General features: G+C 37.7%; 1 protein-coding gene across 10 annotated transcripts in view; it reads right to left on the bottom strand.

The window, feature by feature from the left end:
• Hnf4 (Hepatocyte nuclear factor 4) overlaps positions 1–13,105 on the bottom strand; it is a 109,427-nt gene that overhangs the window by 6,799 nt on the left and 89,523 nt on the right. For 8 of the 10 annotated variants that reach the window (XM_073966869.1, XM_073966874.1, XM_073966870.1 and 5 more), the window contains one exon: positions 41–398. In XM_073966869.1, the coding sequence (XP_073822970.1) occupies positions 41–398 (358 nt within the window). Of the gene's footprint in view, positions 1–40; positions 399–554; positions 623–12,786; positions 12,807–13,105 lie in introns of those variants that run through there. The other 2 variants (XM_073966878.1, XM_073966877.1) reach the window with 2 other exon arrangements.

Raw genomic sequence — 13,105 nt, 5'->3', positions numbered from 1 at the left:
AAAAAATCGTTAAGAATTTTAAAATCATTTCCCGCCTTACCTGCAAGTGTATTGATGGTTTTTCCTTACACTACGCCTAAAGAACCCCTTACAGCCATCACAGCTGGAGGCACCATAATGTTTACCAGTGGCTCGATCACCACATATTGCACACACTGTCGATGATTGTGTATTGCTGTTGTTGCCCACTCCACCACCACCGCTGCTGTTTCCAATTCCAAATGATGTACTGTTGTTATTGCTACCCGTACTGGCCGGTGAATTGGCATTACTGTGATTACTGTTACTGTTGTGACCCAATGTTGCCAATGGACTTAGTTCCTGACTAACTGGACTGTGAGCATTTGTACTGGCCGCCACAGATATGGCCTCCGAATGTAACATGTGATTTTCGGGATCTGAAACGAGAGAAGAAGAAGCAGAAAATTTTAATTAATTGTTATGAGTCTTTCTGAAAAAATCATATTTCGTTAAATAATAAATTTAATAGCCCTTTGCGTGTGGATATTTGTATTTTTTTCTAGTTGTTTTTGTTGTCGTCTTCGACAACTTACTTTAAGATTGTTCTATACTTTTTTGATGCAAAGCAATTAATGTCTCCGCCACTGCTCAAGTAACTGATATTTGTTTTATTGCAGTTTTGTTATATATAATTGTTTTAATTAATAGCAATTATATTTCTCTCAACAGAAATTTGCAAAAGGAGAGAGAGAAAAAATTATTAATGCAAAGATGGAGAGGTAGAAAGAGATGTTAACCATATAGAGAATAAGGCACAGTGGATTCAAAAGTTATGCATTGTGACGCTGTATAGAAGATCCACTGTAGAAAAGATGGCCATTGAGATCATCTACTGCAAAAAAGTGAACCACTGAAGGCTTCTACTGCAGAAAGGGAGACCACTAAAGTCATCTACTGTAGAGTAGATGACAACTGAAGTAATTTACTGTAGAGGAGATGACCACTAAAGTTAGCTATGGTAAAGTAGGCGATCACCGATGTCATCTACTTTAGAGTAGATGATCACCGATGTCATCTATTCTAGAGTAAATTATCACCGATGTCATTTACTGCGCAGTAGATGATTACTGATGTAATCTACTGAACAATAGATGACCAATGAAGTCATCTACTGTAGATTAGATGCTCACAAAGACCATATGCTGTAGACTAGATGATCTCCGAAGCCATGTACTGTAAACTAGATGATTACCGAAGTCATCTACTGTAGAGTAGATGATCACCGAAGTCATCTACTAGAGTAGATGATCATCGAAGTCATCTACTGTAGAGTAGATAATCCCAGAAATTATCTACTGCAGAGTATATGATCAATGTAGTCATCTACTAGAGTAGATGACGACTGAAGTCATCTACTGTAGAGTAGATGATCACCGAAGTCATCTACTATAGAGTAGATGATTACCGAAGTCTTCTGCTGTGGAATAGATGACTACTAAAGTCATTTACTGTAGAGTAGATGAGAACTGAAGTCATCTACTGTAAAGTAGATGGCCAATGAAGTCATCTACTGTAGAGTAGATGGCCAATGAAGTCATCTACTGTAGAGTAGATGGCAATGAAGTCATCTACTGTGGGGTAGATGATCACCGAAGTCATATATTGTAGAGTAGATAACAACTGAAGTCATCTACTGTAGAGTCGATCATCACGGCAGTCATTTACTGTAGAGTAGATGAGCATTGAAGTCATATACTGTAGGGTATATGATCACCGAAGTCATCTACTGTAGAGTAGATGATTTCCGAAGTCTTCTGCTGTAGAGTTGATGACTACTGAAGCCATTTACTGTGGAGTAGATAACAACTGAAGTCATCTACTGTAAAGTAGACGGCCAACGAAGTCATCTACTGTAGAGTAGATGATCACCGAAGTCATCTACTGTAGAGTAAATGATTACCGAAGTCTTCTGCTGTGGGATATATGACTATTGAAGTCATTTACTGTAGAGTAGATGACAACTGAAGTCATCTACTGTAAAGTAGATGGCCAAGAAGTCATCTACTGTAGACGATCACCGAAGTCATCTACTGCAAAGTAGATGAACACTGGAGTCATCTACTGTAGAGTAGATGACAACTGAAGTCATTTACTGTAGAGTAGATGACCACTGAAGTAATTTGCTGTAGAGTAGATGACCTATAAAGTCATCTATGGTAAAGTAGTCGATCAACGATGTCATCTACTTTAGAGTAAATTATCACCGATGTCATTTACTGTGAAGTAGATGATTACTGATGTAATCTACTGAACAACAGATGATCAATGAAGTCATCAACTGTAGAGTAGATGCTCACAAAAGCCATCTACTGTAGGCTAAAAGCCATGTACTGTAAACTAGATGATTACCGAAGTCATCTACTGTAGAGTAGATGATTACCGAAATCTTCTGCTGTGTAATATATGATTACTGAAGTCATTTGTTGTAGAGTAGATGACAACTGAAGTCATATACTGTAAAGCAGATGGCCAATGAAATCATATACTGTAGAGTAGATAGCCAATGAAGTCATCTACTGTATAATAGATGGGCAATGAAGTCATCTACTGTGGAGTAGATGATCACCGAAGTCATCTATTGTAGAGTAGATGACAACTGAAGTCATCTACTGTGGAGTAGATGATCACTGAAGTCATCTACTGTAGAGTAGATGATTACCGAAGTCTTCTGCCGTAGAGTAGATGACTACTGAATTCATTTACTGTAGAGTAGATGACAACTGAAGTCGTCTACTGTAAAGTAGACGGCCAACGAAATCATCGATTGTAGAGTAGATGGCCAATGAAGTCACCTACTGTTAAGTAGGTGATCACCGAAGTCATCTACTGTGGAGTAGATGACCACGACAATCTTTTACTGTAGAGTAGATGAGCATTGAAGTCATCTACTATAGAGTAGATGATCACCGCAGTCATCTACTGTGGAGTAGATGATTACTGAAGTCATCTACTGTGGAGTAGATGATCACTGAAGTCATCTACTGTAGAGTAGATGATTACCGAAGTCTTCTGCCGTAGAGTAGATGACTATTGAAGTCATTTACTGTAGAGTAGATGACAACTGAAGTCATCTACTGTAATGTAGACGGCCAACGAAATCATCGATTGTAGAGTAGATGGCCAATGAAGTCACCTACTGTTAAGTAGGTGATCACCGAAGTCCTCTACTGTGGAGTAGATGACCACTGTAGTCATTTACTGTAGAATAAATGACCACTGAAGTCATCTACTGTAGAGTAGATGATCACCGAAGTCATTTATTGTAGAGTAGATGACACTGAAGTCATCTACTGTAGAGTAGATTATCACCGACGTCATCTACTGTGGAGTAGATGATTACTGAAGTCGTCTACTGTGGAGTAGATGCTCACTGAAGTCATTTACTGTAGAGTATATGACCGATGAAGTCATTTACTGTAGAGTAGATGACAACTGAAGTCATCTACTGTGGAGTAAATGACCAATGAAGTCATCTAATGTAGAGTAGATGACCACTGAAGTCATCTACAGTAGAGTAGAAGACCACTGAAGTCATCTACTGTAGAGTAGATGACCACTGAAGTTATATACTGTATAGTAGATGACCACTGAAGTCATCTACTGTAGAGTAGATGACCACTGAAGTTATATACTGTATAGTAGATGACCACTGAAGTCATCTACTGTGGTGCAGAGATCATCGAAGTCATCTACTGTAGAGTAGATGATCACCGAAGTCATCTAGTGTAGATTAGATAACCCCAGAAGTCATCTACTGTAGAGTAGATGACCACTTAAGTCATCTACTGTAGAATAGATGACCACCGAATTCATCTACAGTAGAGTAGATGACCACTGAAGTCATATACTGTAGAGTAGATGACCACTGAAGTCATCTACTGTAGACTATATGATTATCAAAGTCATCTACTGTAGAGTATATGTTCACTGAGGTCGAAGTCATACGAAATGAACCTGTTAACCACTGTGATATCATTCTTTTCGAAAACATTTTCTGTAAATGTAAGAAAAAAGAGAGACATATGAAGGCAAAGACATCAATCATTGTTTGTTGTTCAAGAGTCCCTGAGAGGATGACGGTAAATCAGGATGGGAATCTCTTAAAACAATGTTTTTGTATTTGAAAAAACATTTGCACTTGAAAAACCAAAAGTTCTAGAACAGAGAAGCCATCCCACAGTCGATACGTCTGAAGAGCTGCTCAACTAACAGCGAAGCCAGGTCACGTAGTAGATCGAGTCCTTGGCTTTCCTATTTCGCTTGCAAAAAATTGTCGATCATAAAGCTTAGCTCTAAACGAGAAATTTAATAAAAATTATTAAAAATGATCTTCGCCCTAACAGGCAAAATTTCAAAAAATATTTTTTTAATTGGGTGCTGAGTATGGAATTCCCAGGGTTAGAAATGATGTAAGCAACCATAGGAAGATTCGAACTGAACACCACGATTTTACGTACATTTCCACATGCGAAAATTAGGACTATAGAAATAGTGAAATCGACAATGTTAACTAAAGCAAATATTCCGTTTTTTCGATTTTTTAAATTTTAGAAAAGTCGTCAACTTTTTTTTGACCGGTCGCCAATCTTCTTTACATTGCAAACATGTTAAAAAAACATGTTAAAAAAAACAAACAATCTTCATTATTTAAGGCAAATTAACAAATGCCCCACGATGGGCGCCATAAAACCCCAACCATTAGAACTATAGAAATACTACAATCGACATTTGGGGGCCACCGTGGTGCAATGGTTAGCACGTCCGCCTTGCACTCAGAAGGTCTGCGGTTCGAATCCCAGGCCAAGCAAAATCAAATTTTCAACGGTGGCAAAATTCCTCCTCAGTATTGCTTCTCTACATGTGGTGTCGTAAGACACCTCGCTCGGACTCGGCAATAAAAAGTAGGTCCCATATCATTGAGCCACTCATTGATATGAGGGAGGTCTCCCTTGTCCCTTCGGGGATGTTGTGGGAACATATGTATGTATGTACAATCGACAAGTTAATAAATTGGACAATCTTAACAGGTGGAGATTTTCCATTTTCAAAATTTTAGAAAAATCCTCATTACAAACATTATTTTAAGATCTATAAAAACTCCTTTTTCTTTCCATCCGTTCCATTTTGTTGATAGTTTTTGAAGCAAAAAAAAAAAACAATATTTTATATTTAAAGCAAATTAACAAAATGACACATTTTGGGCGCCATAAACACCCTGACATTAGATTTTGCAATTTTGTTTTTATCCGCGTTGATTGGGATTGACATATGCAATATTAATAGTTGGAGCTTTCATATTTCCTTAATTTTAGAAAATTCGTCAAAATTTTTTTTTACTCGGGCGCCACTTTGGTTTACATTCCAAACATTATTTTAAGCTCCATATAAATTATTTTTCTTTTCATCCGTACCTTTTTATTAAGTTTTTAAAGCAAAAAATCAATCTTTTATATTTAAGGCAAATTAACAAAATTACCCACGTTGGGCGCCATAAACACCCTGACATTAGATTTGACAATTTTTTTTTATCCGTGTTGATAAGGAATGATATACATATGCAATGTTAAAAGTTGGAGCTTTCCTATTTCCTTAATTTTAGAAAAATTGTCAAAACATTTTTTGCTCGGGCGCCAATTTGGTTACATTCCAAACATTATTTTTTAAGCATATAAATTATTTTAATTAATAGTTTTTAAAGCAAAAAATCAATCTTTTATATTTAAGGCAAATTAACAAAACAGCCCACGTTGGGCGCCATAACACCCCAGGCATTAGATTTCGTGAATTTAAAAAAAAAAAACTCATAATAATTGTATTTTCTTTTTCTTGTCAAAATAGTGAAACAGTTAATTAGTTGTATGAATTCACCGGGAATTTTGAAAATTTCTTTTCCAAAGAGTTTAAAATCTCCAAATTGGAAAATCATTGCTTGGACGCCGAAATAGTTTATAGGAATTTGTTCACTTTCACCAATTTCAAAAATGTTTATTTCCATATTTATGTGCTAAAATAAAATATTTTTGTCGTTTCGGCGAAAATATTCCATAATTAAGAGATTCTAGTAGTTTTCAACTTTTTAAAATATTGATTTTTAAAAGAATTTCACTTTTTAAAATTATTTTCCGTGCGGAAAATTCCTAGGGAAGTATTCATGATTGCCCTGATAAGCATTTTAAATCAACAATCTCTTAAGTATTCACTTCCTTCATACATATAATTGCAATTAGAATTGATTGATTTTTAATTTGCTTCTCACAACAATTCATATTAAGTTATTTGAAATGCATTTAACGTACAATGTAATTAGCAACGTTCGTTCTATGGGCAATTAGCCATATTTAGTTGGGACTTTCTGAAGTAGCCCTCGTTTATGCAAAACAAAATAAAAAGCAAACCAAAAAGAGCCATCATTTAATTGCATACAGATTGTAGCTGGCCGGCCAACTAGCAAGCAGATTTTCAATATTTGTCTCATCATCAACACTCTCCACAATTGGCATTACATAAACGCCACTTGCTTGCTTGTTTTGTTTAGACAACAATTCTTTGCAAAACAGGCAGAGAGTAGATCAACAAAAAACGCAGGCAGAGTGATTTCGGGGAGCTATTTAAAACATGAAATATAAAATAACATTTCTGCTTAGTCAGCATTATTGAGTATAAAAGTCAATGTTGGCAGCAGCAGCGGGAGGAATATTAGCATGAGACGCCAACAAAACAACAACAGCAAGTACAAATACACGAAACGTTAAACTATCGATGGAAAGTTGTTGACACCAAATTGTTGCTACAATGCCGGCTAGACAAAAAAACAAGCCCCCACACTACCCTTTCGCAAGATGTTGCTATTTTAATGTCCACTGGTGTTGCTGTTATCAAACTTTTTCTGCTTTTGGCAAGAACATTCCCTCACAGGTGTAATTGATAAAGCAGTTACTTGACTGTTTGCTGGTATTATTTCAGGTTCAATTGAAATTAAAGACATTCATATTTATTTATTTAGTTGTCTCTCTATTTTCTTTTACTCTTCTTCTTCGATTGCATGGCCCGCCATAAACTGGACTTTGGACCTTTCTTACTGTGTGAATATTCGAGCTGCGTCACATTTCAAAGTTCATCATAGCCACCAATCATAGTTGATTGAGACGACTTTCATTGTCGTCTGTGATCGGTCGCTGCAGACAGACAGACAGATAGAAAAAAGATGGTTGCTTGGTAATGGGTTAGTCAGCAACGGCAAAAATGTGAGACTGTTATTGTTATTCGAATTTGTATTTCAACTTTATTGTTGTTGACAATTCAAATTATTATTAGATGGATTCATGTGAAGATAATGAATGGCATGCATTTTAGTAGGTTTGTGTTTATTCATCAATGATCTTGCGGTTTTGGCTATTTCACATAAATTCTAAATAGCTACATAAAATGTGATTTTCTCAGGAATTTTCCTTTCAGTTCTTTTTTTGCTCACATTTGCGTAAAGATTTTTTGTCAACCAACCAAGCGACCAAATCGCACAATGCTAATTGTGTTTCACTACGCAAGGAAAATGCGTCTATTTTTAAATTTTGCAAATTTTTATTTTTGTTTTCTATTTTTTTTCAGTTTTTTAGGTAAACAATTGCTCACACATTTGGCCACAAATCATCGCACATATGAGACACTCAAATCCACGCATACCATCCATTAGGGGTGTTTGAGAGAATATCACAGTGGCAGCATTTGCATAGGAAGGAGGTGTGTCAAAAATATTTTTGGACAAACTGTCGATGAGAAATGTTCGACATTGGTTCCCGGTGTTTAAGAAATAATGAAAGCACATAAATCGACTTTGTTACCGATCGTTTAGGATCGATCCCCAGCGGAAGTGATATCTTGCTATTAAATACGATTGTCGATGAATGTTATAAAATTTGACTATAACATGTAGGCTTTAGAAGAAGATCCTAAGGGGTCTATAGATAAGCCAATAGTGCCTTCTTTCCATTGAAGACCTCAACACGTCTTCTGTCTATAGAAGACTTCAAGAGGTCTTCTGTCAATAGAAGACCTCAGGAGGTCATCGGAAGATCACAAGAGATATTTTTTTCAGGAGAAGACCTGAAGAGATCATTTGTCTATAGAAGACGTCAAGAGGTCTTCTATCTATAGAAGACCTCACTCAAGAGGTCATCGGAAGATCACAAGAGGTCGTCTGTCTATATAAAACGTCAGGAGGTCTTCTGTCCATAGAAGACCTCAAGTGGTCTTCTGTCTATGGAAAACCTCAAGAGGTCTTCTGTCTATAGAAGACCTCAAAAGGTCTTTTGTTTATTGATCGCATCAAGAGGTCTTCTGTCAATAGAAGACCTCAGGAGGTCATCGGAAGATCACAAGAGATATTTTTTCAGGAGAAGACCTGAAGATATCATTTGTCTATAGAAGACGTCAAGAGGTCTTCTATCTATAGAAGACCTCAAGAGGTCATCGGAAGATCACAAGAGGTCGTCTGTCTATAAAAGACCTCAGGAGGTCTTCTGTCCATAGAAGACCTCCAGAGGTTTTCTGTCTATAGAAGATCTCAAGAGGTCATCGGAAGATCGCAAGAGGTCTTCTGTCCATAGAAGACCTCCAGAGGTTTTCTGTCTATAGAAGATCTCAAGAGGTCATCGGAAGATCGCAAGAGGTCTTCTGTCTACAGAAGAGATCATTTGTCTATAGAAAACGTAAAGAGGTCTTCTGTCTATAGAAGATCTCAAGAGGTCATCGGAAGATCGCAGGAGGTCTTCCGTCTATAGAAGACCTCAAGAGCTCTTCTGTCCATAGAAGAACTCAAGAGATCTTCTGTCTATAGAAGACCTCAAGAGGTAATCGGAAGATCGCAAGAGGTCTTCTGTCCATAGAAGACCTCAGGAGGTCTTCTGTCTATAGAAGACCTCAAGAGGTCTTTTGTCTATAGAAGTCCTCAAGAGGTCTCCTGTCTATAGAAGACCTCAAAAGGTCTTCTGTCTATAGAAGACCTCAGGAGGTATTCTGTCCATAGAAGACCTCAAAAGGTCTTCTGTCTATAGAAGATCTCAAGAGGTCATCGGAAGATCGCAAGAGGTCTTCTGTCTATAGAAGACCTCAAGAGGCCTTCTATCTATAGAAGACCTCAAGAGGTCTTTTGTCTATAGAAGTCCTCAAGAGGTCTCCTGTCTATAGAAGACCTCAAAAGGTCTTCTGTCTATAGAAGACCTCAGGAGGTCTTCTGTCCATAGAAGACCTCAAAAGGTCTTCTGTCTATAGAAGATCTCAAGAGGTCATCGGAAGATCGCAAGAGGTCTTCTGTCCATAGAGGTCCTCAAGAGGTCTCCTGTCTATAGAAGACCTCAAAAGGTCTTCTGTCTATAGAATACCTCAAGAGGTCTTCCGTCTATAGAAGACCTCAAGAGGTCTTCCGTCTATAGTCAAGACGTCAAGAGGTCTTCTATCTATAGAAGACCTCAAGAGGTCATCGTAAGATCACAAGAGGTCGTCTGTCTATAGAAGACCTCAGGAGGTCTTCTGTCCATAGAAGACCTCAAGAGGTCTTCTGTCTATAGAAGATCTCAAGAGGTCATCGGAAGATCGCAAAGGTCATCTGTATACAGGGGATCTTCTGTAGACTTCTGTCTACAGAAGACCTCAAGTGGTCTTATGTCTATGGAAAACCTCAAGAGGTCTTCTGTCTGTAGAAGATCTCAGGAGGTCATCGGAAGATCACAAGAGATATTTTTTCAGGAGAAGACCTGCAGAGATCATTTGTCTATAGAAGACCTTAAGAGGTCATCGGAAGATCACAAGAGGTCGTCTGTCTATAGAAGACCTCAGGAGGTCTTCTGTCCATAGAAGACCTCAAGAGGTCTTCTGTCTATAGAAGATCTCAAGAGGTCATCGGTAGATCGCAAGAGGTCTTCTGTCTATAGAAGACTTCAAGACGTCTTCCGTCTATAGAAGTCCTCAAGAGGTCGCCTATCTATAGAAGACCTCAGGAGGTCTTCTGTCCATAGAAGACCTCAAAAGGTCTTCTGTCTATAGAAAATCTCAAGAGGTCATCGGAAGATCGCAAGAGGTCTTCTGTCCATAGAGGTCCTCAAGAGGTCTCCTGTCTATAGAAGACCTCAAAAGGTCTTCTGTCTATAGAAGACCTCAAGAGGTCTTCCGTCTATAGAAGACCTCAAGAGCTCTTCTGTCCATAGAAGACCTCAAGAGGTCTTCTGTCTATAGAAGACCTCAAGAGGTCATCGGAAGATCGCAAGAGGTCTTCTGTCCATAGAAGACCTCAGGATGTCTTCTGTCTATAGAAGACCTCAAGAGGTCTTCCGTCTATAGAAGACCTCAAGAGCTCCTGTGTCCATAGAAGACCTCAAGAGGAGTTCTGTCTATAGAAGACCTCAGGAGGTCTGCTGTCCATAGAAGACCTCTGTAGGTTTTCTGTCTATAGAAGACCTCAACAGGTCTTCTGTTTATAGAAAACCCTTCTGTCTATAGAAGACCTCAAGAGGTCATCGGAAGATCACAAAAGGTCTACTGTCTATAGAAGACCTCAGGAGGTCTTTTGTCTATAGAAGACCTCAGGAGGTCTTTTGTCTATAGAAGACCTCAAGAGGTCGTCTGTATATAGAAGACCTCAGGAGGTCTTCTGTCTATAGAAGACTCCGGAGGTCGTCTGTCCATAGAAGACCTCAAAAAGTGTTCTGTCTATAAAAGACCTCAAAAGGTCTTCTGTCTATAAAAGACCTCAGGAAGTCTTCTATCCATATCTTCTGTTTCCAAAGTTAAAAATTCTGCAGGGCAAGGTCAGTTCGGTCCCAATACAAATTGAGGCGGCGGCACCGTCCGGATGTCAAGTGTGCTCAACAGCTGACGTTCTTCTGCTGCGATGGGTGTGGGTGGTCCCCGACTGCATGGCAACATTTGGTTGTGCAGATACATTGTTAAAATATAGTTTTCCTGTTTTCCTGAAGATGACCGACTATTGTTATAATGAAGCAACCTGTTGCAGTTCTCACGGCGACATTGTAACAGGTTTGAATATTCGTCCACCGCGTATCGCTAACATTTACATACCACAGACGTGCCTCAATCCCACGGCGGCGTGTCCTTCGACACCGGATGGACCCGCAACCAAACAATTTTGCGGCCACCCTCAGGGTAAATATGTTTGTATTTGTATCGTTTTTCTGTGTTGGGAGCCCCAAAATCCCGCAATGCCTGATCCGGATTCTATTGGTCGATGCCGGAATAAAGGAAAGCCAAGAACGAATGTGGATGTGTTCGGTTTGTCACAACCGCATCTACCACACTCTGGACTCGACCATGTAAGGGACTACGTCAGGACTATGTATTCATCAGAATACGGCATTTCCCTGCAGCCCCCCAACAGAACCACTCACCTGCCTGTTAACACTGGTCGTTGTTGTTACAATCCCTTACAATTCATTATTTTTGAAATTTAATTACAATGCAATCCGATGCAAAATCGAAGATATAGAGCTCAACAACAACTACGGAGGAAGGATCGCACAGAAGTGTAGGTAGGGGATTAGCATTTCTGTTACAACCGTCGGTTCAATACAGACCTATCTCGCTTGAGCCTAGCTCTAATGAGCCGTTCATGGAATGTATGGAGGTAGCAGTTTGGAACTACTTAGGTAGAGTTTCTTAACGTATCTATTCCGCCGATTAATAACCTTAATCCAAGTTATAGCAGCAACATTTCCCGCTTTTGCGGGGAATCCAAACCTTTTTTTTCAAGAATACCTAATTTTAATGGTCAGGGTATAATAACCTCTAAATATATTCTCTATCAACTATTATTAGAACAAAATGTCAAACAAAGGTTAAAAAGCTTCAAGGTATTCAAATGCTGTGTTCCTGTTTGACCTATTACAACAAAACTAGCCTCAAAGTGTCAACGATGACCTAGCCTAATGTTAAAATGTTAATGAATGAATTTTCCGCTCACCCAGAACTGACCTTTACAAAAAAATATTCACGTTTATCAAGAAGTCACCTTGTAAAATAAAATTACCTATCTTTGAATAAATGAATACTGAAAAACCACTTTCTTGAACAGTGTAGGAAGTGAAAAAATATTCCATACATGAAACGTAATATTTTTCTATCTAATCAGTAAAAAATAGGCAATTATATTGCTATTTTCCTAAACAAATCTGGTACATAAATAAATAGCCATTAAAACTTATTTCTACCTTGCAATTATCAAGCTATCAAAAACCCTTTTATTTCATTTTACTGCGGGTGCTGCCCATTTCAATTCACTTTTTTTACTCTGTTTTTATTATTGTTTGCTTGATTTAATATTATATATGTGAATTAAATTTCTTGTTGTTGTATTAGAAGCTTGACTTGATAGCTCAATGTGATGACCGCCCTCCTCTCCCTTTTTTAGCTACTGGGCTTTTAATTTATATTTATTTTTTCGTTTTTTTTTCTTTTGCTATGAATTTGATCTTTGACACGCATATTTTAGCGACGTTGTTATATTTCTATATATGTATATGTGTGTGTTTGTGATGAATTCATGCATATGTGTGATTTTTTAAGCTAAGTGTTTCTTGGTGTTTGTTGTTGTTTCGTTTTGTTTTATATAAAATCGTTTTGTTTTTAGATTTTTATTGTCTACTAAGTGATTCTTTTTTCTGTTTTTATTTTTTCTTGGTGACAAGCCAGTGCGTTTTTTTTTGTTATTTTTCTTGTGCTTTCTTTATATGAAAGAAAAAACCTAAAAGGTTGACTCACCTTTTTTGTATTCGTGAGGATTTATAGAACACCTCTAGAGGCCAGAATGGGCAAAACAACGCGATCGTTTATTTGATCGATCGATACATTGAATTTCCCAATCAAAATGGTTGTATTTACCATAAGGCTTGGGTAAATAAATACATGGCTGTATAATATAAAATATATATTTATGTATATGTAGTCTTTGTATATAATAGTGAAAACATTATAAATTTTACTTTTGTTGCTATTTTTGTCCAAGACGATTTCTGACAAAGCAAAAAAAAACTTCAACACCCAAAAAAAAAAAATTTATTGCCAATGATAACAGCTGATA

Source organism: Musca autumnalis, unplaced genomic scaffold (assembly GCF_047663935.1).
Source record: "Musca autumnalis isolate F117 unplaced genomic scaffold, ASM4766393v1 scaffold_2, whole genome shotgun sequence".
NCBI classification, from domain to species: Eukaryota; Metazoa; Arthropoda; class Insecta; order Diptera; family Muscidae; genus Musca; species Musca autumnalis.
Note: the sequence above shows the minus strand (reverse complement) of the source record. Positions and strands in the feature narration are given on the sequence as shown.